We start from the raw sequence: 27,844 nt of genomic DNA, 5'->3' as shown, positions 1-27,844 counted from the left end.
TATTTGTTGAGTGCCCCATTGGTGATCTAAAACCTAAGATTTGGTCGAAAAGCAATCCTGAGGTTCTCTCCCATTCTACTACACTAAGAAATGTTTTATGGTAAACAGAATGAGGACATGACAATCTAAAAAAGCCTCAACACACAAAAAGAATGAAAAAAATCCAGGTAAAAAATAGAGGGAGAAAACCACAAAGAACTCAAAAGAAAATAATTTCTTTCAAAATAAAAATGAGTTTAATTTACATTAAGTATAACCATATACAGTCTACAAAGTCTCAGAAACATAGCTAAAAAGTGTGTCAGGAACTATGATAATTTTGAAAATAACAATCAATTTTATTAGACATGTGACCAAGAAGATGCTAAAAGATATGAAATACCAGGTTATATAGAGTTTATTTACATGCTTTTGGCTAAACATTTGGAATTTTACCTAAAATTTCATAAAAGGAACACTACATTAAAACTAATTTAAATTCTACAAGTACTGAGAACAGATAAAAGCAGTAGAGGTGAGCAAATCTCTCTTCCGCAGTTGACTGGACAGCAGGATTACTGAATGGCTGGCCATATCTTCTTTACTCCTCACATTTGGTGAAGAAGCCAACTGCGAGAAGTTAACAGAATTGTCGGGAGAAATGAGAAAGCAACGTTGCTTGGGGATATGGGCAGGGTACTAAGAACTAGAGCCCTGCTTGCCTTGAAAGAAAACGAGGTAAATAAGTATAAAATATGTTAAAATTAGAAAATGATAGTGAATAATCAGGAAGATCTTAGTTATTTCAAACAGCTTCTTAATTTGAATAATATGGTTCTATATTTTTTGAAAGTATTTCATTTAGTCAAGTTCTAGTAATTCAGTTAGATATGTTATTCCATGTTTTGTTAAATCCCAGCAAAACTAAGAAAGGGCTCCTAAGACTTATGACTAGTATAAATGACTGTGGAATATACCAACACTTATAAAGCAAATGTATTTCACAGGGCCTGCAAAGCCCTACCGTTTCAGGTTTAGCCTAACTTTTTAAAATTACATATAAAAATGTTAACCTTACAAAAGACAAGAAACTTTCTTCGGGCCAGGGTCTCTGATGTGGATGGAGAGTTGTGGCACAGCAAGGTTGCTGGCTCAAGGACAGACAAGTTACTGATTGATATGTAAAGATACTGGGAAATGGTGTGGGGAGAGAGAATGTTTGCTAAGATCAAGCTTTTGTTGCTGGATTGACTTAACCTCTTGCAAATTGCATTATGGAATATCACTTTGCTTGTTTTACTGATGTTACCAGCCTCTATTGTCAAAACTTGTTAAACTATACTTAGCAAAAGCCCCATATTCTTTTCCTGTAACTTCCTGGTCTGGAGAATAAATGTGGGGCAAGAAACCCAGTTTGTGGTTAATTTCCCAAAGGAAGGAATGCCTCTCTCTAGAGGGTTCCGGGAGATTAACCCCTTTGGGACTTCTCACTGCTCAGAAGAGATGGGCTTTGAGTAATCTTTTGTGGCTCTGTCACCCAGGGTAAGAGGGGTGACAAATCCACGGGAGGCAAAGCAACAAATGACACTACAAAAAGCATATTTAACCAAAGAGAATTAAGAACTTGTGTGTTTTTTGTAAACAAATGACTGCTGATGATACCCCACAGGCAGATTCAGAGTATTTTTTGTATTCTGACACAGTACCACTGCCTTTAGTTTACAACAGTATGTAATTCATGCTTTTGCTAACTTAGGTTGGTCTTCACCCCACTTAGGTTTTTATTGACTCTTAAAGAGTCATCCTACTAATAGTTTGGATGTAATTGCTCTTCCTTCCTGACTGACCCTTTTATTCTCATAAATTCTTTATGTCCCAAAACGCCTCCCCGTGCTGGAAATTCAGGATAGTCTTCATCCTGCAGCCACTTAAGGACCCATTCAAAGAGGTTTCTGCTCCAAGCTCCAGAAAGCCCTCGTTGTGATACCTTCCACCCACAGCGAGGACCTGTGGCACAACAGACTGCTGGTGGTGTTAGCCAAGGCTGTGGTTTACTAATCATTTTACTTAAAAAGCTTTGACCCAGTAGGTGACAGCAGTAATTTCTAGCAATCATCTTAGGTGTTTCTTCCTTAACTCTATAGGTTAAAGTGGTGAGAATATAAATCCTCTAATTAATGAGACTGTTTTTCAACAGCTGGATTAAAACTAGTTGACTTTGAAAATTGATTTTTTTACATACCTTAGTTTAAGCTGGATCCTCTGAAGAGCTATCTATCTCGAGGACAGCATTTTCTTCCTAGGCATGAAAGGGTTTAAAATTATGTAAGATCTTAAATTCTCTTTCTACTTAATCAATCTCAACCAGGGATTCTCAACCTTTGTGAAGTGAGGAGCCATTAAAAACCATCCAGTGCTGGCTGCTATCTATAAATTTCAATTTCTCAATTCATTTGTGTAATGATGGCCTATGCTTAACATTCTGCGGTAGGGAAGGGTAGGGAGCAACACAACCTAGAAGTCCAAAATGCAATCGTTTCAGAGGCCCCCCCAGGGCTGCCCATGCCCCTGCCCTACCCCAAACCAGTCTCGCCGCTTGCTTCTCTTCTGCCAAGTGTCAGCATAAATGCAGAAGAGAAGCTGGGAATAAAGGAGCCCAGATATCCAGTCTCCAATGTTTACCAACGAAGTTAACTTTATTACACCTTCCCCAACTTCAAATGAGAATTTTATCAAATACGTTTCAAAAATTACTTGGCTAGGTAATTAAAATTGTTCTGACCATTATATAGCACATGTAAGTAAAATATAACATGAAGACAAATTTTCCTTTTAATATTGAAAATGTTGGTTCCATTACAAATGCTTAAATTTCTCATTGTTGGGAAGCTCATCCTTCAGCATCCAGCACTATGAAAGTTGTCTCAATTCGAAGATATCAACAGCTTCTTTTCATTTCTAATCTTCTGAGAAACAGCTGCAGTCATAGGTGGCACTACTTAGGCCAAGGTGAATGGATCTGGCTACATTAACAGAACTATCTGTGGCTTAAAGTGAAGGTAAAATGGTTTGTGAAATAAAGGACTCCAAATGAGGCAGAATCGAAGAGATTAGCAAAATCACAGCACCGATTTTCTTTTCTATCATTTTTCACCCAGCTTAAAGCAGGGTTTTGCGTATGTGAGAATCAGACTGTGCTATGTATTATAAATAGATATAGAACACACACGCACAGACGCACAGATTCAGAGGGATGATGGTGTGACTCAAAACCCCCTCTGGTTTGTCAATTTCCGTATCAGTATGAAAAAGCAAACTTTTCTAATATGTTCATGTAACAAATTGATATCCTCCTCTAAGGGGCTGGATAAATCACCTCTTAATGGCTATAGAAATGCACCGTACAGAGCTACTGAGCACTAACGCTCCCTGAAAGCACTATTTAGGCACTGGGAACTTCAGAGCCAAGTTTTCTCACAAAGACTACTTGGGAGCAGTTCAGAACACTTCTGCCAACTGCATGACTATACATTAACCTAAAAATCTTTAACCAACCTTAGACATATGACAAAACAAACATACAAGTTACTTTTTCATTTGTAATCAAACTGTGAATCATCTCTGTAGTAAATAAAAATTCATGAGTCAGAATAGCATGCAATTCTTTTATTGTTTTCTGAATCTATTTGTACACTTAATACTCTAGTATTAATTTCACAAACAGTATAAAGACTGTGCTGCAATGATACCAAGCTGCAACTACTCACCTGAAAAAGAACAAAATATTGCCTCTGAAATAATTACTAATCATACAATATTGCAAACTAATAAACACTATAAATATTAAAATGTTAACATTTCAATATATAATGTCAACAACATCCTATCATTTTTTATTTGCTTAAAACATTTGTTAAAGATCATGCAAAATAAACACTTTATGAAAATGCCAGAAACACTCAAACATCAAAGCAATGAAACACAAAAGAGCAACCATCCAGCACAATGACTGGTCAAATAAATAATCAGCATATTAATAAAAATCCATTAAGTGATAAACATTGCCAACACAGCACTGAATCTAGTTAATCTCACATCTACAATCTCATCATCTACAATCCTATCTGTGATTTAGGATAAACTGCCAGAATTAATTCTACATAAATAAGCTATGTTAAAGTGACAAAACAATTTCAATGCATGATGACAGGGTACATTTCCAGTCCATACAGTATTTAAATGTGATCTAAGAATAAATGGAAAGTATAAAGTTTTATCATCACACCAGCTTTATCTCTTCTTTATCCTTGCTTTGTTACATGTTTTTAAACTTTAAAAAAAAAAAATTATCTCCTTTCTTACAATCCTCCCCCAGAACTAACATGCTGATTTAGAACAGATGAAGCAGATAAACTTGCCCTGGTATGGAAGGCAATGATTTAGTTTTACCTGATTAAATACTTCCTTGTCTTTTGCATTTGTCACTAACCTTTTTGAAGTAATTATTTCCTCATTCACTCATTCCACAAATATTTATTAGTGCCTATTATTATCCTTCTCCCTGATTCTCCAGAGAAAGAATTCATGTTTTCTTTTTCTCATTGCTAAGCTAAGAAAGGTTGGGCGCACAAATTAAAAGAATTGCAGAACAGACCAGGGTGGCTTCTTCGGCACAGATGGATGGTGTTGGAAGCCAGGTCTGGGATTTGGAGAGAAGAACACCCAGGTAACATGGAGGTTATCAGGCTCACCCCCCACCCCCACAGCTCATAATGGCCCAAATATGCTCCTTTGGGTACTGCTGACGCACTTTCTTACCCATTTTTAAAGCCCTCTTCATTATATATTTTCTACTTAATATTTTAAACCTCTTTGATAAGCAATTTGTCTATTATATAGAACAGTGGTTTTCAATTCAGTCTCTGTGCTACTCCATAACGTGTAAAGTCTTACCTAGATTAAACCCTATAAGAGCAAACTTTGCTTCTGCTTCATCTAACATCATGTCTTCCTTGAAGTGTTTGATGACTGAATGTTCTACAAAAGGGGTCCCTAGCTTTTTATTTTCTTTGGCAAATTAAGCCCTCTAAATTTAGTAAAATATTTCTGACCTATCCTCGTACTCAGATCTTGTCTCAAAAAATTTATGATATATGTGCCAATGAAAGTTATAATAATAGTAGTGAGGTTTTAAGCTTCTAATTACAAAGACAGTAGAGGCTGGTGACCCATCACTCCTTATGCTTTCCTCTATTGCACACATCTCTTTGACCAAAGGCCTTATGGTCTACTATCTACCTACGAATGAAATGTATAAAGGTGACAAGAATGGATGAATTCAAAATTCAGGATAATTTTGTCATAAGGGTACAGTAATACTATTCTACTTTTGCTTGTTTTTCTTAAAGAATGCTTTCTCTTTCTTCCCCAAAACCTGTACTATCAGAAGAGGCTACTGCTTGGAGCTCTGCAGACTCTTTTGAGAGCCTTGTGTAACTTGAACGTTGGCTTCGCTTATGTGCCATGCTTTTCAGATTTTCATTCTGAATAGCCGTTGGGTTGGAACTGCAACCAGGCCTCAAAATGACTTGAGAATTCTCCCTAATTCCTTCCATTTCATCAAAATTTTGATTGGCTCTATTAGCTGGAGCACTGTTGTTGTTCAAAGTCACAGTACTGGGTGTTCGGTTCAGATTGTAGGCTTTTTGGCACGTAGGCCAGTTTTCTTCAGGACTGCTAGCTATCAAGCTACATTCAGAAGGGCTTTTCTTGTCTTCTGAGCAAATGGACATCCGAGCTATGATTGGATCTTGCAGGCCGCTCAAACTATGGGGTATTCCCCGTTTTCCACTGTGGCCTTCATCTTCAAGCTCTATGAGATTTGCCTTTTCAAGCTGGGAATCATCAGCTGCTTCATTGTGAAGAGAGTGATTGGGAGAACTTTCATTGGATCTCACTCCCGAATCCGATGAATCCTTTTTGTCAAGGAGGGCATCCGATAAATACTCTTTTGCCTTAATGAAGGTTCTAATTGGCTCAGCACTGTGTTCCGGAGACTTTGACGCTCTCTCTACTTTCCCTTCAGCTTTTTTATCTTTATCATCTTTGAGCAGTGGAGTATTATCTGATTCTTCTGTGCCAGATTCATCTTCATCACTTGGAAGTTTCTGATAGCGCAGTCCACTTCCCTTAAGCTTCAAATCTGTCTGGAAGAGACTTGACCTTTCTGAGGATTTCTTGCCTGGGAGAAGTTTACTGCCTGACTGATCAGATTTTTCGTCTTCTTCGGTAATAGGATCCAGGGGTGAGGCATCACTAGTGGAAACCCCTGATGATGAATAATCTATAACATCTCCCCTCTTCATTAAAAATGACTTCCTTCCATCATCTTGCTTTGGTTCACTATCCTTCCCTTTTTCTTGTTCCAGATTAGAATGAATAGAGCCCCCTGATGAACTCGGGCCCATATAATACGCACTATGTGGAGAAGATCTGCCACTAATTGTTGCAGACCCTGTACCCCCTTCTAACTGGGACATCTGAGCAATATATTCTCTGTAAGCATCTCTATACTCAGCCTGCACCTTATCGGTAAGCTTTGAGATTTCAATACTGGAATCCTGGGAATTGAGACTTGAAAGACTTGGGGTTCTGCGAGTTTGTGACTGTGAAGACAGAAAAAAAAATAATTTAAGAACTCAAATAAGCAAAAAAAAAATGGCATAATAAACATCAGCTTAGAAGATATATATGTAAGCTAACAACTTTGTCATCGAAATATCAAATTCTTTTAGAAGAATTCTACATAACAGAGTTATGACCTTTTGAATAACTCTGTTATTACAAAGCTTTACATAAATTTTAATAAATTAGTTTATTGTTTGTTAATATTAAAAAGTATAATTAAAGTTTGTATTAACAAATAATCTTAGCACTTGTTTTTATAACTTCAAACTTTTATATAAGGCAAAAGTCACCTTCATTGATAAAATATAAAAATTACTCTTGGAAGAAAGATGATGAGAGGTAATTAAATTAGATCTCAAAAACAAAACAGTCAAGTCTTCAACGTATGTCATGAAGTTTCTATCAAATTTCAATTCAGAGGAAGAAAATGTACTCAAAACATCAAAATAAATAAATAAATAAATGGAATAGAGTGTAATAAAAAAGATAAAGAAAGGATTCAAACCAATAGCACTGGAAGCCATGAGGCCAATAGCTGGGCCCTAGTAAATAGATTATCTAACAGAGAATGAAATATTTTTCAAAGTTTGATTTCCAATATCAAGTTTGGGGAGTAGAATTGCTTTAGATCCTAGAAAAGCTAAGAAATGAGGAGTACAAAGTACAGACTAGGAAAAAGAAGGGGAAATGGGAGAAAAAGAATCAAAGTTTAAGAAGGGATGAGAACAAAGGTTAAAACAAAGAAGCAGAAGCAAGGCAGAGTCTTCCTTCCTGTGGAGACAATGTCCTCACTCCTTGAGAAGGTCCCCAGTGATCGGATTCAAACCATGAGGACAGTGCCAGCCTCCAACCACTGAAGCGGCTGTTCTCAAATGCAGTGTATGCACCCCTTTTCAGGGGATCCACAAGGTCAGACTGGTTTCATAAGAATACCAAGAGGTTGTATGCCATCCGCACCCTCATTCTTACATGAGGATCCGGGGGAGTTTCCAGGGGCCACCTGATATGTGATATCATGACAGATTCAATGCAGAAGCAGAGGGGCACCTGGTGTGTTCTCTTAAGCTAGGCATTAAAGACATTTGCAAAACAATAGCATTCTCACTAAATTTTGTTTTCTTTTGGAAAAATATAGTCAATTTTCATAAAAATGTTATGTTACATACATTGTTGGTTTATTTTTAAATAAATGAATAAATAAATATTTAGAAAATTTTTCAGTTTTTATTTCTAAAATAGTAAATATTTGTAGTAAAACTTACATAAACAAAAATTCTTTGGGGTCCTCAGTAATTTTTAAGAGTGTAAAGGAATCCTGAGATTAAAGAAAAGTTTGAGAACTGCTGCATTAATGGGAAAGCCCTGAATTTCCAGGTCATGGTAGGAAATACCAAGTAGGGTAAAGCTGAAGATTAGGATTTCTTAAGAAATTTTAAAAGGAATGCTAGGGAAAAGAAAGGAACTACTGCTGTAGAGATGGAGAGACAAAAGGTTCAAGTGTGGATTTAGCTTACTGTAAAATAAGTAATTTTTATCATAAATAGTTAATACCCAATAATAAAATGGCTTCCCAACTTAAAGAAATAAGGTAGATAGTACAGAGAAAAAGATAACAACAACAAAAAATATTTTCACTACCAAACAAAACACTCTTAAAAATGGCAGACCTACCAGGGCCCCTTTGTCTACACCCTGCTCCCTTTCAGTACGGAGTTTCTTTCTAGCTACTCACTACCCTCCCTTGCTCCTTATCTGCACCCTGAGCTGTTTTTTCCCTGGTTGATTTTTCTTCTCATTCTCCCCCTACTCCTTCTCATGTGTTTCTCACATTTGTTTCTGTTTCTGCTCCTCACCTGTCCTCCTTCTTCTAAGAATATCAGCTAATTAAAAAAATTAAAAAAAAAAAAAACAAATATCCGTAAAGACCGTGGATATGTCCCGAAAAACCAAATTATGGTGCTAAAAGGGAAATCATGCAGCAAGAGTTTTCTGATAAAGACCATCATCAATGAATTTAACAAGCAAATAGCTGGTGAAAGGCTGAATTTGCTAATCTCCCTAACTAACCCAGCCCAGCTCCTATTTCTCTCCATGCCTTTTACCTATTTTCTTGTTTTTCACAGTTCTTATCAATTTCTGAAATAACCTCACTTTCCCCCTCCTGACTGTCCCTCTCCTGATGACAGCGGCTTCTGCAGTGTAGGGAGCCCAATCCTGTCCAAATGCTTGAACGCATCAAGCATTTTCCAAATGGCTGTATAAATGCAAATTAAATATTGCCCTTATTCTTCAACAATATGAAAAACGCCATTTAATAAATACCTGCCAACTTAGATTACTGTGACGTGCGGCACCTTCATCTAGACCAAGTGTGTTCAGTTCTTCAAAACTGAAGTTCAGGGTGTAGGGAGTTTGATTGGAAAGCTCGGTGTGAGGCAGTTCGTTGTGAGAAGAACGACGAGCAGAGTCCGCATGAGGAACAGAGCTGCTGGGGTTTTCATTAAGAAAACGGGGGTCTTCAGGGACCACCTGGTTTTCTGCATTTCTCATTTCTAGCACCTTAACAGAAGGAAAAAAATACCATAAATGTCTACATTGACAAATCATATTTTAGAAGCTTTAGAAATAGTTTTTAAAAACAAAACAGTATAAAGTTATTATAATGAAAATGAGAAAGCATACTTCCTGTGAGTGAATTTCTAATGAATTCAGGGCTGGGCCCAACTCCCAATGCAGCAAGCACAGTGGGGATTTATAGCCAAGGAGCGGGGAGGGACTCAGTGGACAGATAATAACTAAGGAAGCATTAAGGGTAAGGGGGATTCTGGCTAACTGACTTGACAGGACTTTTGCAGAAGGCAGGCCAGGGAGATAAGGTGGATGAGGGATTTCATCAAAGATGGAAGGTGATCATATACGTAGGGTGAGGGTTCTTTCCAAACTGCCTTAACAGGATTTTTGCTAACACTGGACAATGCAAGCCCAATACAGATGGACACTGAAGGTAGAGGCCTAGAAGGCTTGGAGAAACTTAACTAGAGTCAGGTCAAGTAGGGAGTCTTTGTCAAGAGAAAACATGGAGAACTGGCAGGTGGCCTCTTCCCCAAATTTCTGAGTGAAATGGCCAAAAAGGCAAAGGTTGTCAACTGCTTCTGTGTAAATCTCCACAGCACAGTGTTGTACATAAGGATAAAATGCATTTTTTAAAAAAAATTTTTTAAATATGGAAAAATACCAGTTTAGGCCAGTAGTTACTGATATTGGTTTTATATGATGTTGTAAATAATGCTATTATAATAAAATAATGTTATAAATGTTATAATAATGTTATAAATATCTTACTGTGCTTCTGAAAAGGTGCCAGTCTCCAAAATTCATATTCATCTCTTTCTTCAGTTCATCAATGTTACACTGAGCTAACACACGGCCATTTATGTTTGCCTGAGTAAAAATAAAAACAAATATAAAGACAAACAAAACGTGAAATATTCTGAATTACTAGCGATTAAAAAGCACACTTATATTTAGATTTAACAAAGTCATTAGAGACTGGAAAGGTTGATCTAAGAAAGGCGATTATCCCATGTAGTAATATAATAAGCTGAATTTGAATAAAAGCCCCTCCATATTTTTCCAAGTGTCTTAAGCATTTAAGTAAAACAAATCACTCTCTCAAGACTAACCCAAGAGCTAACCCTACTGTTTCAAAAACCACCTTCCCTGTCCTGAGCAACAACAAAACTTAGTTTTTCTTTTCTAATCTTAGAAAATACAAACATGAACATAAGCTGTGGGGAGGGAACAAAGACGTCTATCCTCATAAGTGTGTTGGTCGCTGACAAAGTTCTGTAAAGTGTGCCTGACGAACTTGTTTATCAGTTAGACAAGGGTACTTCAAAAAGATCATGAAAAGATTCGTATTATCTTTTACTTCCGTTTTTCATGAACTTTTTGAAGTACGCTTGCACTAGATAATTTCAGCCATAAAGAACATTCACCCACTAATTTCCCAGTCTTAAATTCACAAAAAAAAATGATCTTATCACTTTGGGGTCTCTGTAATTCTAGTTTCCCCCAAATAAGAGTCAATTGGATTTTCTCTATTAATAATAGCTTACTGATTTTATGAAATGTGAAACCCAACCCTATTAACTAGTAAAATTATGGATTACCTATGTTTAAAATCAATAGAATGTTCAGTTTCCAAGTTAATTCTGAAGAAAAAGTGTACAGAGCATCTCTGGTGGAGGACCTGCCCTAATGACACGAGGGAGCTTGCAGCTGCTATGACGGGCTGCACACAGCCAGGGACTGGGAGTGAAGAGCTGAGTAGTGGGAAGAAAGCCACTATCCTGATGGAAACAACATCGTCACGAAGGACTCACGCTAGACACCTCCCTCTTTCCTGACACAGACGAGCTGTCTACAGGAGAGAGCAGGTATGTGCATGGGAAAGCTGGTGTTTAACTGATGTTAACAGGAATGAGCAGGACCCAGCTCTGTAAGAAAACTGACTTTATCCAAAACCTTTCGACTAAACACAGACTAAGATTGGTAAAATGGTATCTAGACATGCTCATAATTCTTTTGAAAACTTCCTGCAGATGCCATTCTTATCATATGTAAATATTAGAGGCTTGTTACTACTGTTCTACTTTACCATAATACTCTTGATATAAAAAAGTATAACTCAGTGAAAATATCTACTATAACTGGGACTCAGTTAACCCTGTATGGGGGGAAACCTTCTCAATCTCAGGCATCACTGTCCAACTTCATGGTATCTACTAGAATTGCAAGAACAAGATCTCAGAAGAAATAAACTTCTGCAAATGCATCGGCCTCGCAAACCCAAACCTATGTGGTTTCATCAAACGTGACAAGATTATAAATCCTATGACATAAAATCTGTATGGCACAAAAATAAGAATTTGGGAAAAATGAAACAAGTGTGGCTTACATTGATAATTAAGTCACACAAATAAATGTTACAATTAAAGAAAACCAAACATAAAAGAGAGGCCTTCGAATGTCCTGATCCACACTAGAAAGATTATTGTTTATCTAAATGTAAAATCCCTTGGAGCTTTGTATTTCTCATTAAGGCATTTTTTTACTTATATAGGTCATTTTTAAAAAATAACATTGTAATATACCTACTTTATTTTCTTATTTCCATTTGTAACCTCAAGAGATAATAAGGCAATTTTAGGATACAAGATAGTAAGAATCATATTTTTCATTTAGAGCTTTCTCATTTCAACAGAGAACCCATCCTTAAGAAGCCGACTGTAAAATGTGCACTGTCCAGAGTCCTGTCTTCCGCACCCTCAGCCCACCTCTAGGCAGCCTGTGAATGAGTACAGCACCTTTTTGATTGTTGCACAGTACTGGGGCAGCATGCTCTGGTCCAGCCCTTCTATCTGTTTCAGTTTCTCACATACTGCATCCACATTCATTGAATTCAGTGATATCAGTGGTCCCGAGGCTGGGCCCGATCCCTAGATAAGTTGAGGAAAAATACTTGTATGAATAACATTTAATGAGACAGAGAAAAACTCATTAAGGTATACTATGAAGTAAAGTAAAACCAACAAATATATGTGTTATGGTAAAAAAAAAAAAAATGCTGTTAGGGAATAGATTTAGCTACTGTTAAACTTTAATGAGTAGCTTTTATTATCATAGATAAAGCCTGATCAAAACCACTTTTCTAGAACATTCTGTGAACAAAGCCTAGGCCAACTGCTCAAATATTTAGAACCTAACTTCAAGACCTCAAGAGAAAAGTGTGCAGCCCTTAATTAGAGGAAAAACAGGGGTTAAAAGAAAAAAAGCAACAAAGGGGAAAAATTAGTGATGCCTTATATAGGAATACAAAAGACAATTCTATAAAATAGTTTTTAAAGTGCCTACATTAAACAATTAAGCAGCTTTAAATGTTTCTACAGATGACTTTAGTAGTCTACAACAGCTAAAATTTTCAGATATTGATCATATTTTATATACAAGGAATCTAAATCTTCCCCTTTAGAATCTGTACAATAATCACGTAAATATAAAACAACAGTACTACTTCATAACAATGTGATAGTAAAGAGAATCTATTAAAATTTGTTCTCATTTGAAAGTCAAAATAATAAATAAGTCTAGTGTTTACTTAGAAGAAAAACATTTTCTGAATACGGTGACATACCGTAAAAGGATTTACCGTCAATGGGATATATCTCTCGTCAATTACAGATGTGCACAAAGAGGTCTAGATAGTTAGGACTTTAAAGTCATGGAATAAATAGCTAGTTATTGGTAGATGTGGACCGGAAACCTAACTTATCAGTTCTTACAACTTCCTATTTTCCTTGCTTCAACTGTCTGCTTTTGAAGAGGTTACAGAAAACATAATCGTAATAAAGAGAAGATAAACCAATTAATATAGAGGATAAAGATAATGTTCCAAACCATCCGTCCTATTTACCATTCAATCTAATCTTCCAATGATAAATAAAATTTATTATATCCTCAATAGTATGTAAATTTATAACATATCTTCTACTGTCTCTTTTATCATTGTCAGGACAAAAGTAGACTGTAGCATAGCCAAAAATGCCTGTTAGCCATTTGTTAAACATATTTGTAACATGAAAGCATAACATAATACTCTTTTTAGTGACTAATATATACATATGATATATATACAACATATATTTACATTTTCTATAAATACAAATATAGCTAGGGAATAAGACCATATTGAACAGTTATAATAATTTTATGACTGTTTAGGGAGTCTTAGCAAATCTATAAGTATGACACAGGCCCATAAAAGTTGGGAAATTAGTGACCTGGAATATACTGCAAACACATTTATTTATAGTTTGTTTTTAATTAAACATAAATTTTAAATATGCCATATATATTATATGGCCCAGGGTTCAATTGCTTCAAAAATATTACCAGCAAAAAAACTAGTCTTTCCTTAACTTAGTTTTCATATCTCTCTATATAGTTCTATTTTCTGCCTGGATAGGTACAGCCAATTGTACACTGTATAGCCAATATTCAGTGTTAATTATCCACTATCTACTAAGGAAATGCTTTCTATTAATGTTTAGTACCATACTTCATTTTATCTTTCTTTCTTTTTAAAACAGTTTTACTGAGGGCCAGCCCCGTGGCTCACTCGGGAGAGTGTGGCGCTGGGAGCGCCGAGGCAGTGGGTTCAGATCCTACATAGGGATGGCCAGTGCACTGGTGTGGATGACACCGTGCCAAGGGTTAAGATCCCCTTACCAGTCAAAAAAAAAAAAAACAGTTTTACTGAGATATAATTCACATGCCATACAATTTTCCCATTTAAAGTGAGCAATTCAATGATTTTTAGTATATTTACATAGTTCTGAAACCACCACCACAATTTTACGACATTTCATCGCCCCAGACAGAACCCCCTGTACCCATTAGCAGTCACTCTTCCCAACACTCACCTCCAATCCTTAGCAATCACTAATCCACTTTCTGTCTTTATAGATCTACCTATTCTAGACATTTCACGTAAATGGAATCATACAGTATGTGGCCTCTTATGCTGACTTCTTTCACTCAGTATAATGTTTTCAAGGTTCATCCAGGTTACAACATGTGTCCATTCCTTTTTAGTGCTGAATAACATTTATCTTTTAAATGATCTTTAATTCTATTTTTCAGATACTTTTATCCCTCAACCTGTCTGCTCACTCTGAATACATTTATACTTGTTTACAATTTTTTTAGTTCAAAAATCACAAAAGAGTAGTTTGATCAACAAAATAAATAATGATCACATTGGATTATAGCTCATAGATAAATATCCAAGAGTCCTTACTGATATAACTAAATAATTGAATAAGTAAGTGACTTAGGAAGAAGAGACAGCTTTTCTCTACAGAATTCCAATTAATAAATACAGAAGAGGGAAATGGAAAATTACGATTCGGCAAACACAACGATAACTGGCTGTACATCAGACCCACTGATGGATGCTACAATTAATGGGCAAAAGTATAAATAGAAACAGGGTATTTTCAGAGTTTCAAAGTAGCTCCCCCAAGATATGTATGAGTTACAAAAGGAAAAATAAAACCTCACAGCATTGAAACCTGGCAGACGCCTTTTAAACCAGTGATCAAGGTTAACGTCACCAGTGGTAGGATTTATGGACATAACAGACCCTCTAGTATGATACACTGAGAAGGGCCCAGCATCATCCCTGGGGGTTTTCTCACAATGTGTGACTTCCTTCTAATCATGCAGACGCATCACACAAACCCCAACTGACAAAATAACTGACCAGTACTCTTTGGAAGTGTTAATTAAGATCATGAAAGACAGGAAAAGACTGAGGAAATGTCCAGATCAGAGTAGACTAAGGAGAAATAACAAAATGCAACTAGATTGGACCCTGGACCAGAAAAATGACATTAGTGGAAAAACTGATGCAATTCAAATAAAGTCTGTAGTTCAGGTAACAGTACTGTACCAAAGTTAATTTCTGCTTTTGATAATTATACTATGGTTATGACAGATGTTAACATTAAGGGAATACCATTTTTGTATATTTTCTTTAGATCTGAAATTATTTTAAAGTAAAAAGTTGTTTAAAAAAATACCAAAAGAACTCTATTTCTGACTGTGCTGAAAAGGACAAGTATAATAGACCTGAACCACATTAACTCTGTCTGCCTAGGAGGAAAAATGTAAAATATTAAAGAGTATTTTATTTCCATAAAGATTCTGAGGATTCAGCAACAGAAACATGTTAATAAATATACTACTCTTTTCCTCTAAAGCAAAAAATTCCACATTACTTTCATGATCCTTTAAAACTTTTACATTTTATCAGTTACTCTAAAGAATATTTTCCCCCTCATTGGGGATTATGTAGTATCTGATACCTCTGAATGACTCTGAAAAGCCTTAAAGAAAACACAGATGCACTCATGTACATAAGATCCTTATAATTCCATTAAAACTATAGTCTGACTCTTGGTTATTCATAAGTTGGACTTTATCCTGAAAAGAGGTTATCAACTAATGAAAATTTGTTGCAATATGAATCTTTGAATAAAGGAGAAATGATAATTACCTGCCTTTTCTAAAATAATCATATATAATGAAATTATTTTGGAATCAAAAGAATCTTATAAACAAAATAATGATTTTGGGGTGGAAATCTCATAAAAAGAAGGAGGAAGTATAAAAATGATAAAGGAACAGTAAAAAGCATTTTCAATAATTCAGCAGGTAAATCCTTAATAGAAACTATATTACTTTGAGAATACACAGAATAATTCAAATGATAATACTTTAACATTTACCATGCGTTCTTACTTGAAATGTACCTGTTATAAGTCAAGAACAGACATTTCACCAAATAAACTAAAATTTATTTTTTTTTAATCTATTTTCTAATTTGGAAAATTGAGGGTAGAAAATGTTAGTTTGTTTAAACTGTTAAATATAAACCTTAAAATGCACACAAATCAGAATTTCTCCACGTAAAAATAAAGCTATCAAAACATTAAAATTACCTTGAGATAACTTTATCATTCTATATTGTAAGTAGATTAAAATTTGCTCTGAAACATTATCATCTTTGGTAAATTTATGAAATAAGTTTAAAATTGATTAGCCAGAAATGAGTGCCATGCAAAGACTGAAAGCAACTATTAAAATGAACTCAGGCAATGCAATAAGCACAGATTTATAAACAGCCCAGCACGAAGCTGCCAATGATTGCTTCTAACAGCCTAGTAAGAAAAGTGAGTAAGATTTCACTGAGAATTTCTGTACCTGTCTCTGTTTGTTAAACCCAGAGTCACACGGCTTTAAGGAAGGAATAAAACAGAATGAAGGACACAGCGTAAAGTAAAACATCAAATACACATGTGTAATATACACGGCAGCGCTTTCGTCATTCCTCTTACTTCCCCTTCGCTTTGAACAAACCAGCACAACAGCAACACAGAGCAAAGACACACTCGAACACACACACACACACACACACACACACACACACACACACACACACACACACACACACACACACACACACACACACACACACACACACACACACGCACAGTGGTTTAATTTCATTAACATGTGCTTGGTAACTTTCAAATTGTACTCTCAAAGTTTATATTTTTTCCACTACAAGAATAAATCGTGGGCCATACATTCAGGAAAACCAGGTAAATCATATCTGCTATGAAAAGTTAATATTCACACTACATAAAAGTTAAAAATTAATTTTAAGAGATTTACTAATAAGGCTTAATTACTTGGACTACCACATGATCACTTCATAAAATGAAATATGTGGCCACACTAGTTAATGTTCAGAAATACACTTTCATATTTGGGCTTTTTTTTCATTAGGTATATGGCACATAAACGCATTATAACACCATTTCAAAAGACAGCTCAAGAAATCATAAATGTAACAGAAAAAACCCTGCATACTACGATTAACATAACCATTTTAGTGATGTAGGTTTTTTTTTTTTTTTGTCTTTTGTCTTTTTCCGTGTCCGGCAATGGATCGCAACCCTCAGTGTTGCCCCCGTACCGTACCGTACCGGGGACCGGCAACGGGATCGCAACCCTCCGCGTTGCTCCCGCGCCTCGCTCAGCCAGTGAGCGGGATCCAGTCTGCATGTGGGATCCGAACCCTCGGGCGGGAGCGCCGCCGCGCTTCCCAAGCGGCGCACTATCCAGTGCGCCACCGGGCCGGCCCCAGTGATGTAGGTTTTTTAAAGACTCTAATTCAAAGCAAATAACCACTGATGTTAACTATTTTTCTGTACCTATTAGACTCGTGGCAAATATTTTTAAAATGCCTAAAATAATCTAAAGTTGACTGATATTACTGTATTAAAGTTAATTTACAACACAATTTTACTACAATAAAGGACAAGGCTTTGCTAGCCTAATGTTAGATGTCTTTCTTTTAACATACTCAATATCTAGAGTACTTCATGGGAAACTTGTTTTCTAGTTTACATTCTCAACCTTATTTTAAATAGGTTTTTTAAAAGATGTAATATATCTGTGGAGACTTGCAAAAATATTTTTTAAAAAGGAGAGTTAATAAAATTACAGTTTACTACAAGACATATAAAACACAAGAGAAAGCTATTGTTAACCAAGTTGGAAAATGGAACCTATTCTTTAAACTACTTAAGAAATAATAATTAGGTCAAAGTTGATAGATAAAGCTTAACACTACATTTTAAGGGTAATCTTTTTAAAATTACACAAGTACTAAATAATTACAGTGAACTTGACTTTGTTATTTTTTAACTTTGTATTCTAGGATTTCAATGATAACATTACTAACATCATTTCTGTGAAAATATCCCAATCAATTTACTTGAAATTTATTAACTATCTAGGAAAAAAGTTTTCTTGAAGTCTGGCACAAATACTTTCAAGCAGGAAGTGAATACAATTTTTCACTATACTTTAACAAAAGGAAAAATAGGCTAATACTTTTCCAAATTCAAACAGAATAATAAAAATCTATTTCTAAAATACTTTATAAAGTGTGAATGATTTTCAGGCTGGTCGAAGCTACTGATAGAAGTCACTGAGAACTGACGGGGAGTGCCTGTCCTGAACCTGCAACCTAAATGAAGCCTAAAACGTCTCCAATTCCTTACCCACGGCATCTTTAACTTTCGTGTCCAAGTCTTCTCCTGAACAATGAGAGACAGCATGGTTTGAACACATACTTGTTTGAAAACAGGTTATAAGTTCTAAACCAGTGGTGGAAATAAAAAGGTGAGCCCCATCGTTTTTTACTTTTAACTAGGTCACTCCACCGAGTGGATCCCATTTAATGAAAAACAAGGCCTTCATTTTTAGTACCTTTTAAAATTCAATAGTTTTCATCAATCTCTAAAGGTAAAGATAACTAACAATGCTGGAAGTCATGATCCAGTATTAACACTGCCTTTGCAATTCTGAAGTTCTTTACAACTAAACTTTGTGCTAATTCTTGCCATGCCTTTTCAACAAGGTGTAAAAGTGACCTAAATAATGCTGTCTAAAAGTATCACATAACCCTGTGGCAGAGAAGGTGGAGAAAGAATGACTTAGCAGTGCTGATACTTCCCTTTGGCAGCCTTCAACCCACAATGCTGTCAGGGCAGGACCTCATCAGTTGTGCCCATGGCTGTGTCCACCAGAAAGTGCCACGCACACGCTCAAGCGTGTGCTGAAGCCAAGCATGACTGCACGGGCATCTGCAGGTCCCAATGCTGTATCATTCAAGGAAGGATAAAAGGGTAAAGAAATGCTATATCACTCTTGCCTTTGAAAAAATGCTTTTCAATGAAACACAGTTACCGCTTTAAGTTAAAACAGATAGCAGTACTCTTAAGAGCAATCTGCAAGATAACGTAACAATATGCCACTGAGGCGACCTGGTCTGATACAGGTCCTCTGTAATGGGTCCTTCCCTGCTGGAGGGTCACAGAACGATCTGAATGCCACTATTTCCCAGTGGGAACTGGACTGAAAGAAGGAAAAGGCACCAAGTAAAATCTCCCCAGAAAGCTCTCAAAATTTTAAAGTATTTTAAGTATTCAAATAACCTAGAAATCCTTCTAAACTCTAAGAAAGCAAACCGATTGATAACTTTGGGCCTAAGGAGTGTCAACAGATAAAAAGTCTGAGTTAACCTAAACTGATTAGAGTATTTGTACACTATCCCACTACTGTATATTATTATTTAAAACAAAGTAATTTTAGTCCTGAGTCTTTAAAGCTCCATGGATTTTGGCCTCTGGGTAGTAGTGTAGTAGTAATAATAAATAATGATGATGATGATAACGATGATAATGGTAATTAATAACAAAGTACTTAATATATGCTAAGGCTGAGAAATCCTTGAATCAGACCTATGAAGTAGGTCTTTTTCCAGATGAGAAAGTTGAGAATTGGAGAGGTTAAGTAATTTGTCCATGGCACAGAGCTCATCAACAGTGTCTAACTCAAAAGACCAAATACCTGATTAAGTCAGCTCAGTATGAATAGGAGTAAAGCAGTCAGCACGGGATTGAGGAACAATGGACTGTGAGACAGGACACATGGATTCTAGTTCTAAATCTGGCACTCCCCTCCTGCGTCTCACATGTTTCATCTGTGCCATGTGAAGCTGGGCTTGAACACCGGACACTAGCATTCCGGGGGATCCTGAGGAGGCACGGCAAGTCCAAGGTGGGGGCCAGAGTTCTGCTTTCACTGGCTTTATGAACTGGACTTCTGATTAAGATTTCATTTCTAAAAAAGGCTTCTCTGCTTTAAATGTTTGAAAAACAATGGTCCTTTCTAGCCCTAACATTCTGGGGAGCATATCTTAGGTCTAGTGCTAATATTTTTTTCCAGCTTCACAAGACTTAGCAAATATTTTTTCTCTATTATAAAATTATAAGAAAAAAAGCAAGCACAGGGGCTTATATTTTAAATCCTCACCTGTGTGAAACACTTGGATAGATCTGTAATTTATTTGTTAAGTCCTTGGCTGGACTTCACAAGCGATAATCACTACAAGGTGCCCTAATACGAGAAAACCCGATTATTTTCATAAGGATCTGCTTTAAAAGGATTTATCAGAAATTCCTTGTCATAAAAAAAGACGGGACCACCTACATTTTGAAAAGACTGTAGCTGGTTAACCCTTTATGGTCTGGCTTTTTTCTTTTTTTTACACATTATCCTGTGACTGTAATGACAAGACAATTTGTCTAAAAATGTTAGTGTCATTGCTGATGTATCAATCAGCAGCTCTTGCCATCAGGTGCTGCGCACAGGCGACAGCTGAAGAAGCAGACACGGACTCACTCGGCAGCCCTGCTATCCCAGAAACACAGAGAGTTTTCTCCTAGAGGACTGGGAAGCCTTCTGAGCCATGCAGGGCTACGTACTTTTCTGTTAAGTCCTCTGTGTTGGTCAGGCTAAAGTCCCTGACAATGTTCCCATGCACAGATTCTTCACATTTCCACCACTGCTTTCAATTTTAGCTTACTTTTACTAGTGTTCGACAAAGCAAAGTTTGCATGCTACTGTCATTGTTAATTTCTTAAAAGCAGAGGAAGCTTGGTAAGCATCTATTATTCACTACCAAGAAACTACCTTTTAATGTTAAAAGAACAGCAAATAATATGGTTATTTTACTAAAAAAGCACCTTTGCTCTTTGTTAAGGGGCTTCCAATCACCTCAGGAACTGCATTATTTCCCCTTTCCTAAAAACTTATTTCAAAATCTGCTAATGCTCCTTCACTGGTCCCTGAAAGAAAACTACAAACGCCTCTTAATAAAAAGTGTTTATCTACATTCTTGAGCATGGAAATAGCTACCATTTTAGTATGTCTGTGTCATTAAGGCCATCGAATTCTTCACAGTATCTGATTTTCATCAAAAATTTGCTGAGGAACTTTAGCTCAGAGAATTGTACTGCATGCATGAATCTATGTATTAAAGGCTCTCTGACTAATCTAAAAGTCATTCTTGCATACAGTGGTGATGATCCATGGATTAAAGATTCCCTAGGCATCCAAATGGAATTATTGTGGTTTATTGCGCCTATCATTTGTGGATAATTGAAGTCACTCAAACACTTCAGCTGAAACGTTAATGACTTAAAAAGAATCATCAACCCCTCAATGAAAACACTAAAATGGTTCTCTTTTTCTCTCTCACTAACATTAACTCAAAGGAAATTAAAGTTAAAAAACTACTGCCTACTCAAATGCATGTTTTAAGTTACAAATTATGGTTAAACTTAGGATGCAATATTTCAACACATTAACTCTAATAGCCATGCCACATTTCAGCAAAGCTTCAGATTAAATTGATCATATTTACATGGGTATAACATAGTCTGCAAATAAAACGACAGAAGTTAAAATACAAACTGGGTCCCTAAATTTACACTGATTGACTAAATGAAGATTTTAAGACTCATCACAAACTTATTTCCTAAGTACAAAGTCTTGAACACCATTTATACAAAGTGACTTCCTCTACAAGTTTTTTCTTAAGGGTAATGGCAAAAAAAAAAAAAAAAAGGTTTAAATAATTCCCTTTACATGCTGAACTAGCTCGGTGCTTATCTAGAAATTTTACTTTAATAAATGCACAGATAAAGAGCAGTACCACACAAACACTTCACTAACTGTGGACACCTAGATTAAGAATAACTTATTAAAAATGCATTTTTGGTCTTTACCATCTAGCTCATAATGTCTTTTTATAGTCTCAAGGGTGATTTTGAATAATTTCAAAAATATTCTACATATGTAGTTCCATCTACAGGCTTAACAAAAACAGTCAAAGGTGAAAATAGAGCTCAACAGTTAAGGAGCAAATACCACCAACCGAACACTCCTGATTGGTGTGGAAAAGCCTTTCTGTATTGGAGAATTAAAAAGACACTATCCTATCCCATGACATTGGAAAAGGGGAAAAGGAGGAGGAAATAAAGGGTAAAGTTAAACATTAGCTTTTAAATGAATTCATGGACTATCATGATTAGTACTCAACTACTCTACTCTAGCTGCCCACCACACCACAAATGCAGAGTTAGTGAACTGCCATCATCACGATTAGGACAGTCGTTACTGGGCAGAAGCGATGAGATCTACTGTTCCACACCACAAGACTACTCCGTTACCCTCGAGGAGTCTGTGGGTGAAGAAAGCCCCTCAGCAGCATCCTCCTTGATAACTTCCTAACGACAAAACAAGAGAGTGCGGGTGAAAAGGTGAAGGAAGGAGCCAAACCATGAAGATGAATGAACATGATGTTAAAAATAGTAACAGGCAACACTGAAACACTTTGTGATTAGAGGATCCCTTCACAACATTTTAAAATTTAAGTAGCAGTATAAGTTCTACAGCTTTCTACCTCCTGATTTATAAAAATATATTAACAGGGAGATTTTTTGTTTAATTGTTAAACTAACTTTATCATCATGAACCCCTCATATTTTAGGTACAAATGTATTTTGGTTTAGATTAATAACTAGACTCAATAGTACATTTGAATTATTTCCCTTACCCTGTTTAATTTCTGACATTTTTCTGAAATGTTCCTCTTTCATACATCCTCTATTTTTTATATCATACTGCTAACATACATACACAGATACACTATATGTATGTCCTTTAAGAAGACATTAGAGATCAGCAAATGTAAAGATTTAGTTTTTAAAAGTTTAGTAACAAACACTATATTACAAGCCAGAAATCTCTGGTTGTAAACAGCTCAACATTTAATCACTGAGACTGCTAGTCATTTTCCTTCCATACATATTTATCAGAAATGAAAACAAAATACATTTTATGTTAGTAATAGCTTTTGTTTCTTAAAACTATTTATAAAATAAGTTGCACTCTTTTACCACAGAAAGGAAATAAACAAACTTCTAATGCTATCTCTGCTTATTATTAGTTTAATATTTTAGTTATTCTATTATATACTTACTAGGCCATTGTTCTGATCTCTGGGCAAAGTCGTTTTTACTGATGGACGTGAGATGAGATGTTGGGAACCGCCAGGGTAGTACCTTGGCGTGTAAAGGTATGGGGCAAAGAATGGCTATGGAAAAACACGTAACAAAAAAAGGGGGTAAACAATTACAGAAATCAAAGTATAAGAGATTTATCAAATGAAACTAACCAATAAAATACAACTCCAAAATTTTTAATGCAAGTGAGAAAACAAAAGGAAAAAAAGGCTCACTCATATTTCCATAAGATACCAAACCCAAACTTAAGATGTTTTACTCACATTTTTATATTGTTCATGTACTATAGGATTTTTTTTAAAAAGCAACTAAAGTTTTGTGCCTTGTAATTTGACACGAGTTTCTCTTTTGAGAAACCAGTTTGCAGGCTTACCATGTGTCAGGTTCTAAGTGATTTACAAATATTAAAAAAAAAGCAAACTGGAGTTTACTCTATACCTTACATAAATAAGCGTATTTAAAAATAAAAAGAAAAGTGGGGAATTTACTGTTTACATGAGATTTATAACTACAGCATTTCTTTGTAACCAGCTTCATATAAACAGGAGATTCCAGATTATATGGGCTAACCATAAAGATTTAAATTCATTAAGCTTCATTATAGTGAAGTAACATCTTCCCCCACCTTTTTTGCTCCTGCTAGTTTAAGAGAATTATTCTGCCTTTAACTTTAAGAATAAAACCTTAAGTACTACAGCAAAAAATAAATAGACCTAAAAAAAAAAAAGAAAGAAAATTTTAAATGTTTTAACAATAATAACATACTATTAAAGCATTATCACATTGTTGTTATTCATGAAATTAGCAGACATAAGATCTCAGCCTAGATGGTAATTTTTTTTTTTTTTTAAATAAGCTTCTGGTTCCAAAACTTCAACTGTTACCAATTGAGCCATTTTATATAAATTCCAGATTTTAAGACTTGTAAATGAAAACCTGCAATTCACACTGTCTGCCACACAGCTGAATTCTACAAGGACGGAGCACACTATAAAATGCTGTCCTTCCACCTTGTGTCCTTATCCGAGGAGAATAAAACAGCATTCCTAGAGCCTCTCTGAATGGTGCACCTAATTACAAATATGGCCAACATTTTTCAAAAACTGAAAATTTAATTTAATTTCTAGAATTCCTTCTTTGCCACATTTATTCTAAACTTCTCTTTCTTCCAGCTCCTATGAAATGCATTTGGGCTGGCAGTTGGCATTTCTGAATACTAGCCCCTATGTTTTCTTGAATTAGTCTAAAGAAGGAGACAACAAAAATAAGAAACTGCAGTGGATCTTACAGCTGGGCCTTCCACACTTGACTGGGTCTGACACCACTGCGACTCAACTGTGCCTTCATCTTTTCATCTAGAAAATGGTCATTTTATATTAAGTAAACAATTGTACTTGACTTAATATAATTTGAATTAAAACTCTAAAAACAGACTATAGTGCTATTAGTTGGCAATATCATCAGAGTCCTACAAGCAGTCTTTTCTTGCTCACATTTTTAATATAAAATATATTAAGAATAGGTTTACTGAACTACTGTAGGGATTTAAGTTTATCATTGTTTTAAATGCACATGTAAAGTGTTAAACAAGATATAACAGAGAAGCAGATTCCTCTAGTGCATACTATAGTCACTGTTGACCCTGTGGAGTTCACTTTCTTATCAAGAAAATAAATAAAAGCAAAAAGCAGCTCTAAAAGTCAGACTCTCTTGAGATCTAGAACATGTTAAAATTCAAAATCTTTTGATTCTAAAAAATCATATATTTTCTATCAAACTTTACAGTTTTGCTATTTTAAAGCCAAAGTAGTTTCAAAACAGTAACAGAATTCATAAGCAGAAAGTTTTGAGATTTCCCTGCAACAAACTCTTAGAAGTAAAGGTGCCTCCGCCTCCTTACCCTGTTGTAGAACGGATGCTGGGGGCCCGTCATGCCACTGTAGTAGCTGCTATGAGGCTGTGGCGACACAACCCCACCTGTGAACGGCCCATTGAAGGAGGTGGAGGAAGAACAGACAGACGGGGGCTGACTGTACCCAGACGGTGCCCTGGGAGCCGCTTCATGGAGCGGGAGCGGGGGGTATGCCAGCCCTCCCATGCTGATCTGCTCCCTAGCAGCACGAACATCTGCAAAATCCAATCAGACATTACAAATAGGTCCAATCACCCCATCCTTCTTTGGTTACTAGACAAAAACAGGATTTTTCACTCTTGCCAGGGATTCCAACTGGATTAAAGAGGTAGACAGGAAATTTTGAGTACATCACAGACCTTTTAGTGAGAAAAGCCCAACCACTTTGCATCAAAGCTTTTCTCACCATTTGAAAACTTACCAACATCTGGATTCTTCTCTTCAGTTACCAGAACTATTCATTCTTCTCTGGATTTTTAAGGATTTATTTGTGATACCTAACAATTCTTATGATTCATAAAGTGTTACCAAGTATTAATAACTCATACTTGTCTAGTATTAATACATACAACATTAGCTAAAACTGTGGGTTTGCAAGTTATGAGACTCATCCACCTCGGAACAACAGATTCCATAACCACAAAATATACCAGCCTTATAACAGGTACCTAAAAAAAATGTAGGAGTAGTTTAAGGCGATCTCATTACAATTTCAGGAAAACTCAAAGGTGGGCCAATAGAGCCAAATCACACAAAAGATACTGTTTCAATAAAGAGTGTATATATGTGCATGTGTACATAGTGGTACCTCAAATACTTAGTTTAGTCCAAAACCTTAATGTCACTATCCTCAAGTTCCAGTCCATAAATTTAAGTTAAAATTTAAAAAGTAATATAAAGATTTTCTTATTCCTCTGGATAGAAATCCCTATTAAGAAGAAAGGAAAATTACAATGGATTGACATCTTAAAGTCATGACTGTATGTTTAAAAAAATCTGATTCTAAAGTTCCAAAGTAAGGATGTGGGGGCAGGGGGGTTTGGAGTTATAATAACATGAGTTTAAAAAACAGCATTTTCTTAACATGCGCAAAAGGATGTCAAGATTCTGGGCCGGCCTGGTGGTGCACTGCTACAGGGCGCCACTTGGGAGTGCGATGGCGCTCCCGCCGAGGGTTCGGATCCCACATACAGACCGGTTCCCGCTCACTGGCTGAGCGAGGTGTGGGGGCAACACCGAGGGCTGCGATCCCGTTGCCGGTCCCGGTCCAGTACGGGCGCAACACTGAGGGTTGCGATCCGTTGCCGGACACGAAAAAAGACAAAAAGGAAAAAAAAAAAAAGGATGTCAAGATTCCTAATCCTTAATTTTATTAATTCTCCTGTGTAGTGCTTGGTTCAATATTTCTTGGTTTCACGGAGCAGGAGAAACTTACATAGCTAAGTTAGAAACAGAAAAATTTTTGAAAACTTTAGAGAAGAAAATTAATTTTACTATTAATACCCACCTGCGATAATTTCCCGTAGTTTGGGATCTAGGTTTACAGTGCATGGCAAAAAGGTTTTTACATCTCGAGCCACAAGAACTGGAGTCCTTGAAGACAAAAATACTTCAAAATTTCTTATATCTCCATCGATTTCCAGCAGTGGTTCAACATCTTTAGTTGTTGGAATATTTTTTGATATTCTTCAAACAAGAAATAAGAAGAAAATGTCGTTGATGGCACTGTGACAAAGGCAAAGTCTGCACAAAACTTAAAATTTGTTACTTATACAAACAAATAATGCATTATACACCACATTATAAAAAAGTGATAATTACAAAGTTACTAAGGTAACAATGAATGACATCAAAATTATAATGCCTTTGGCTACAGGCAGGATTTGGGCTGGGGAAACAGGAAGGAAAGTAACATATATGAGGGGTTTTCAAAAAAAGTTCATGGAATGATTTGTATTATCTTTTAATTCTTAAACGTCCATGAACTTTTTGAAGTACCCTTGTGTATCAGGTGCACCACATGCTAATGGTTACCTCTCATGAAGCCATTAATAAGTTACCACTTTACTTATGAGGACAGTGGGCCTGAAATAGATTAAATAGCCCAAAGCCACATACCCAGGAAAGAGAATGTGACTGGTTCTGAAAACCATGTTTTTTTATAGAATACCATGGTTCTTCCCTTAGCAAAGAAAAGAATGTTTTTTTTTTTCCTTTTTGTCTTTTTTCGTGACCGGCAATGGGATCGCAACCCTCGGTGTCGCACCCGCACCGCGCTCAACCAGTGAGCGGACCGGCCTCTATATGGGATCTGAACCCTCGGCGGGAGCGCCGCCACACTCCCAAGCGCTGCACTCTACCGAGTGCGCCACCGGGCCAGCCCAAGAAAAGAACTTTTAAATAAATTACACAAGCCAGGACAGAAACGGAGTGGAACGCGCCAGACCGGCCCAACTCTGCGAGCTCTGTGAGTCACCCCCAGCCCAGCCCCACTTGCGGGGCGAAGCCCGACTGCTCCCCGCCCGCCTGGCTCCCGCCTACCACACCAGGATAGGCACCCACAACAGAGCTGCCTCCATTTTCTTGGGTGGGGGTGGAGACGGCCGGCTTAAAGCAGGCAGGCCAGCCATCTCAGCTTGGCGCGGCTCCTCACTGAGACGTGCCATTTGCTTACCTCGACGCGGGGCACCCCGGG

The 27,844-nt window shown here is 36.4% G+C and overlaps 1 protein-coding gene and 1 long non-coding RNA gene across 6 annotated transcripts in view; both read right to left on the bottom strand.

Annotated features, from left to right (window-relative positions):
• Positions 1-317: 317 nt before the first annotated feature.
• On the bottom strand, positions 318-3,553 carry LOC103609189. Its single transcript, XR_552109.1, has 3 exons — positions 3,535-3,553; positions 2,222-2,278; positions 318-609 (listed from the first exon to the last, which is right to left on the bottom strand). It is a non-coding gene; the product is annotated as an uncharacterized LOC103609189 (long non-coding RNA).
• Positions 3,554-3,630: 77 nt separating this feature from the next.
• Positions 3,631-27,844, bottom strand: part of KIDINS220 (kinase D-interacting substrate, 220kDa) — a 104,500-nt gene continuing 80,286 nt past the window's right edge. For 3 of the 5 annotated variants that reach the window (XM_008593527.1, XM_008593512.1, XM_008593519.1), the window contains exons 23-30: positions 26,657-26,835; positions 25,138-25,364; positions 23,195-23,308; positions 16,495-16,527; positions 12,036-12,167; positions 10,009-10,107; positions 8,989-9,225; positions 3,631-6,644 (exon numbers count right to left, since the gene is read on the bottom strand). In XM_008593527.1, the coding sequence (XP_008591749.1) occupies positions 5,382-6,644; positions 8,989-9,225; positions 10,009-10,107; positions 12,036-12,167; positions 16,495-16,527; positions 23,195-23,308; positions 25,138-25,364; positions 26,657-26,835 (2,284 nt within the window). In that variant the 3' untranslated portion in view covers positions 3,631-5,381. The remainder of the gene's footprint in view (positions 6,645-8,988; positions 9,226-10,008; positions 10,108-12,035; positions 12,168-16,494; positions 16,528-23,194; positions 23,309-25,137; positions 25,365-26,656; positions 26,836-27,844) is intronic. The other 2 variants (XM_008593537.1, XM_008593543.1) reach the window with 2 other exon arrangements.

Source organism: Galeopterus variegatus, unplaced genomic scaffold (assembly GCF_000696425.1).
Source record: "Galeopterus variegatus unplaced genomic scaffold, G_variegatus-3.0.2 Scaffold159, whole genome shotgun sequence".
Taxonomy (NCBI): Eukaryota; Metazoa; Chordata; class Mammalia; order Dermoptera; family Cynocephalidae; genus Galeopterus; species Galeopterus variegatus.
The sequence above is the reverse complement of the archived record's forward strand: the minus strand, read 5'-3'. Positions and strand labels throughout refer to the sequence as shown.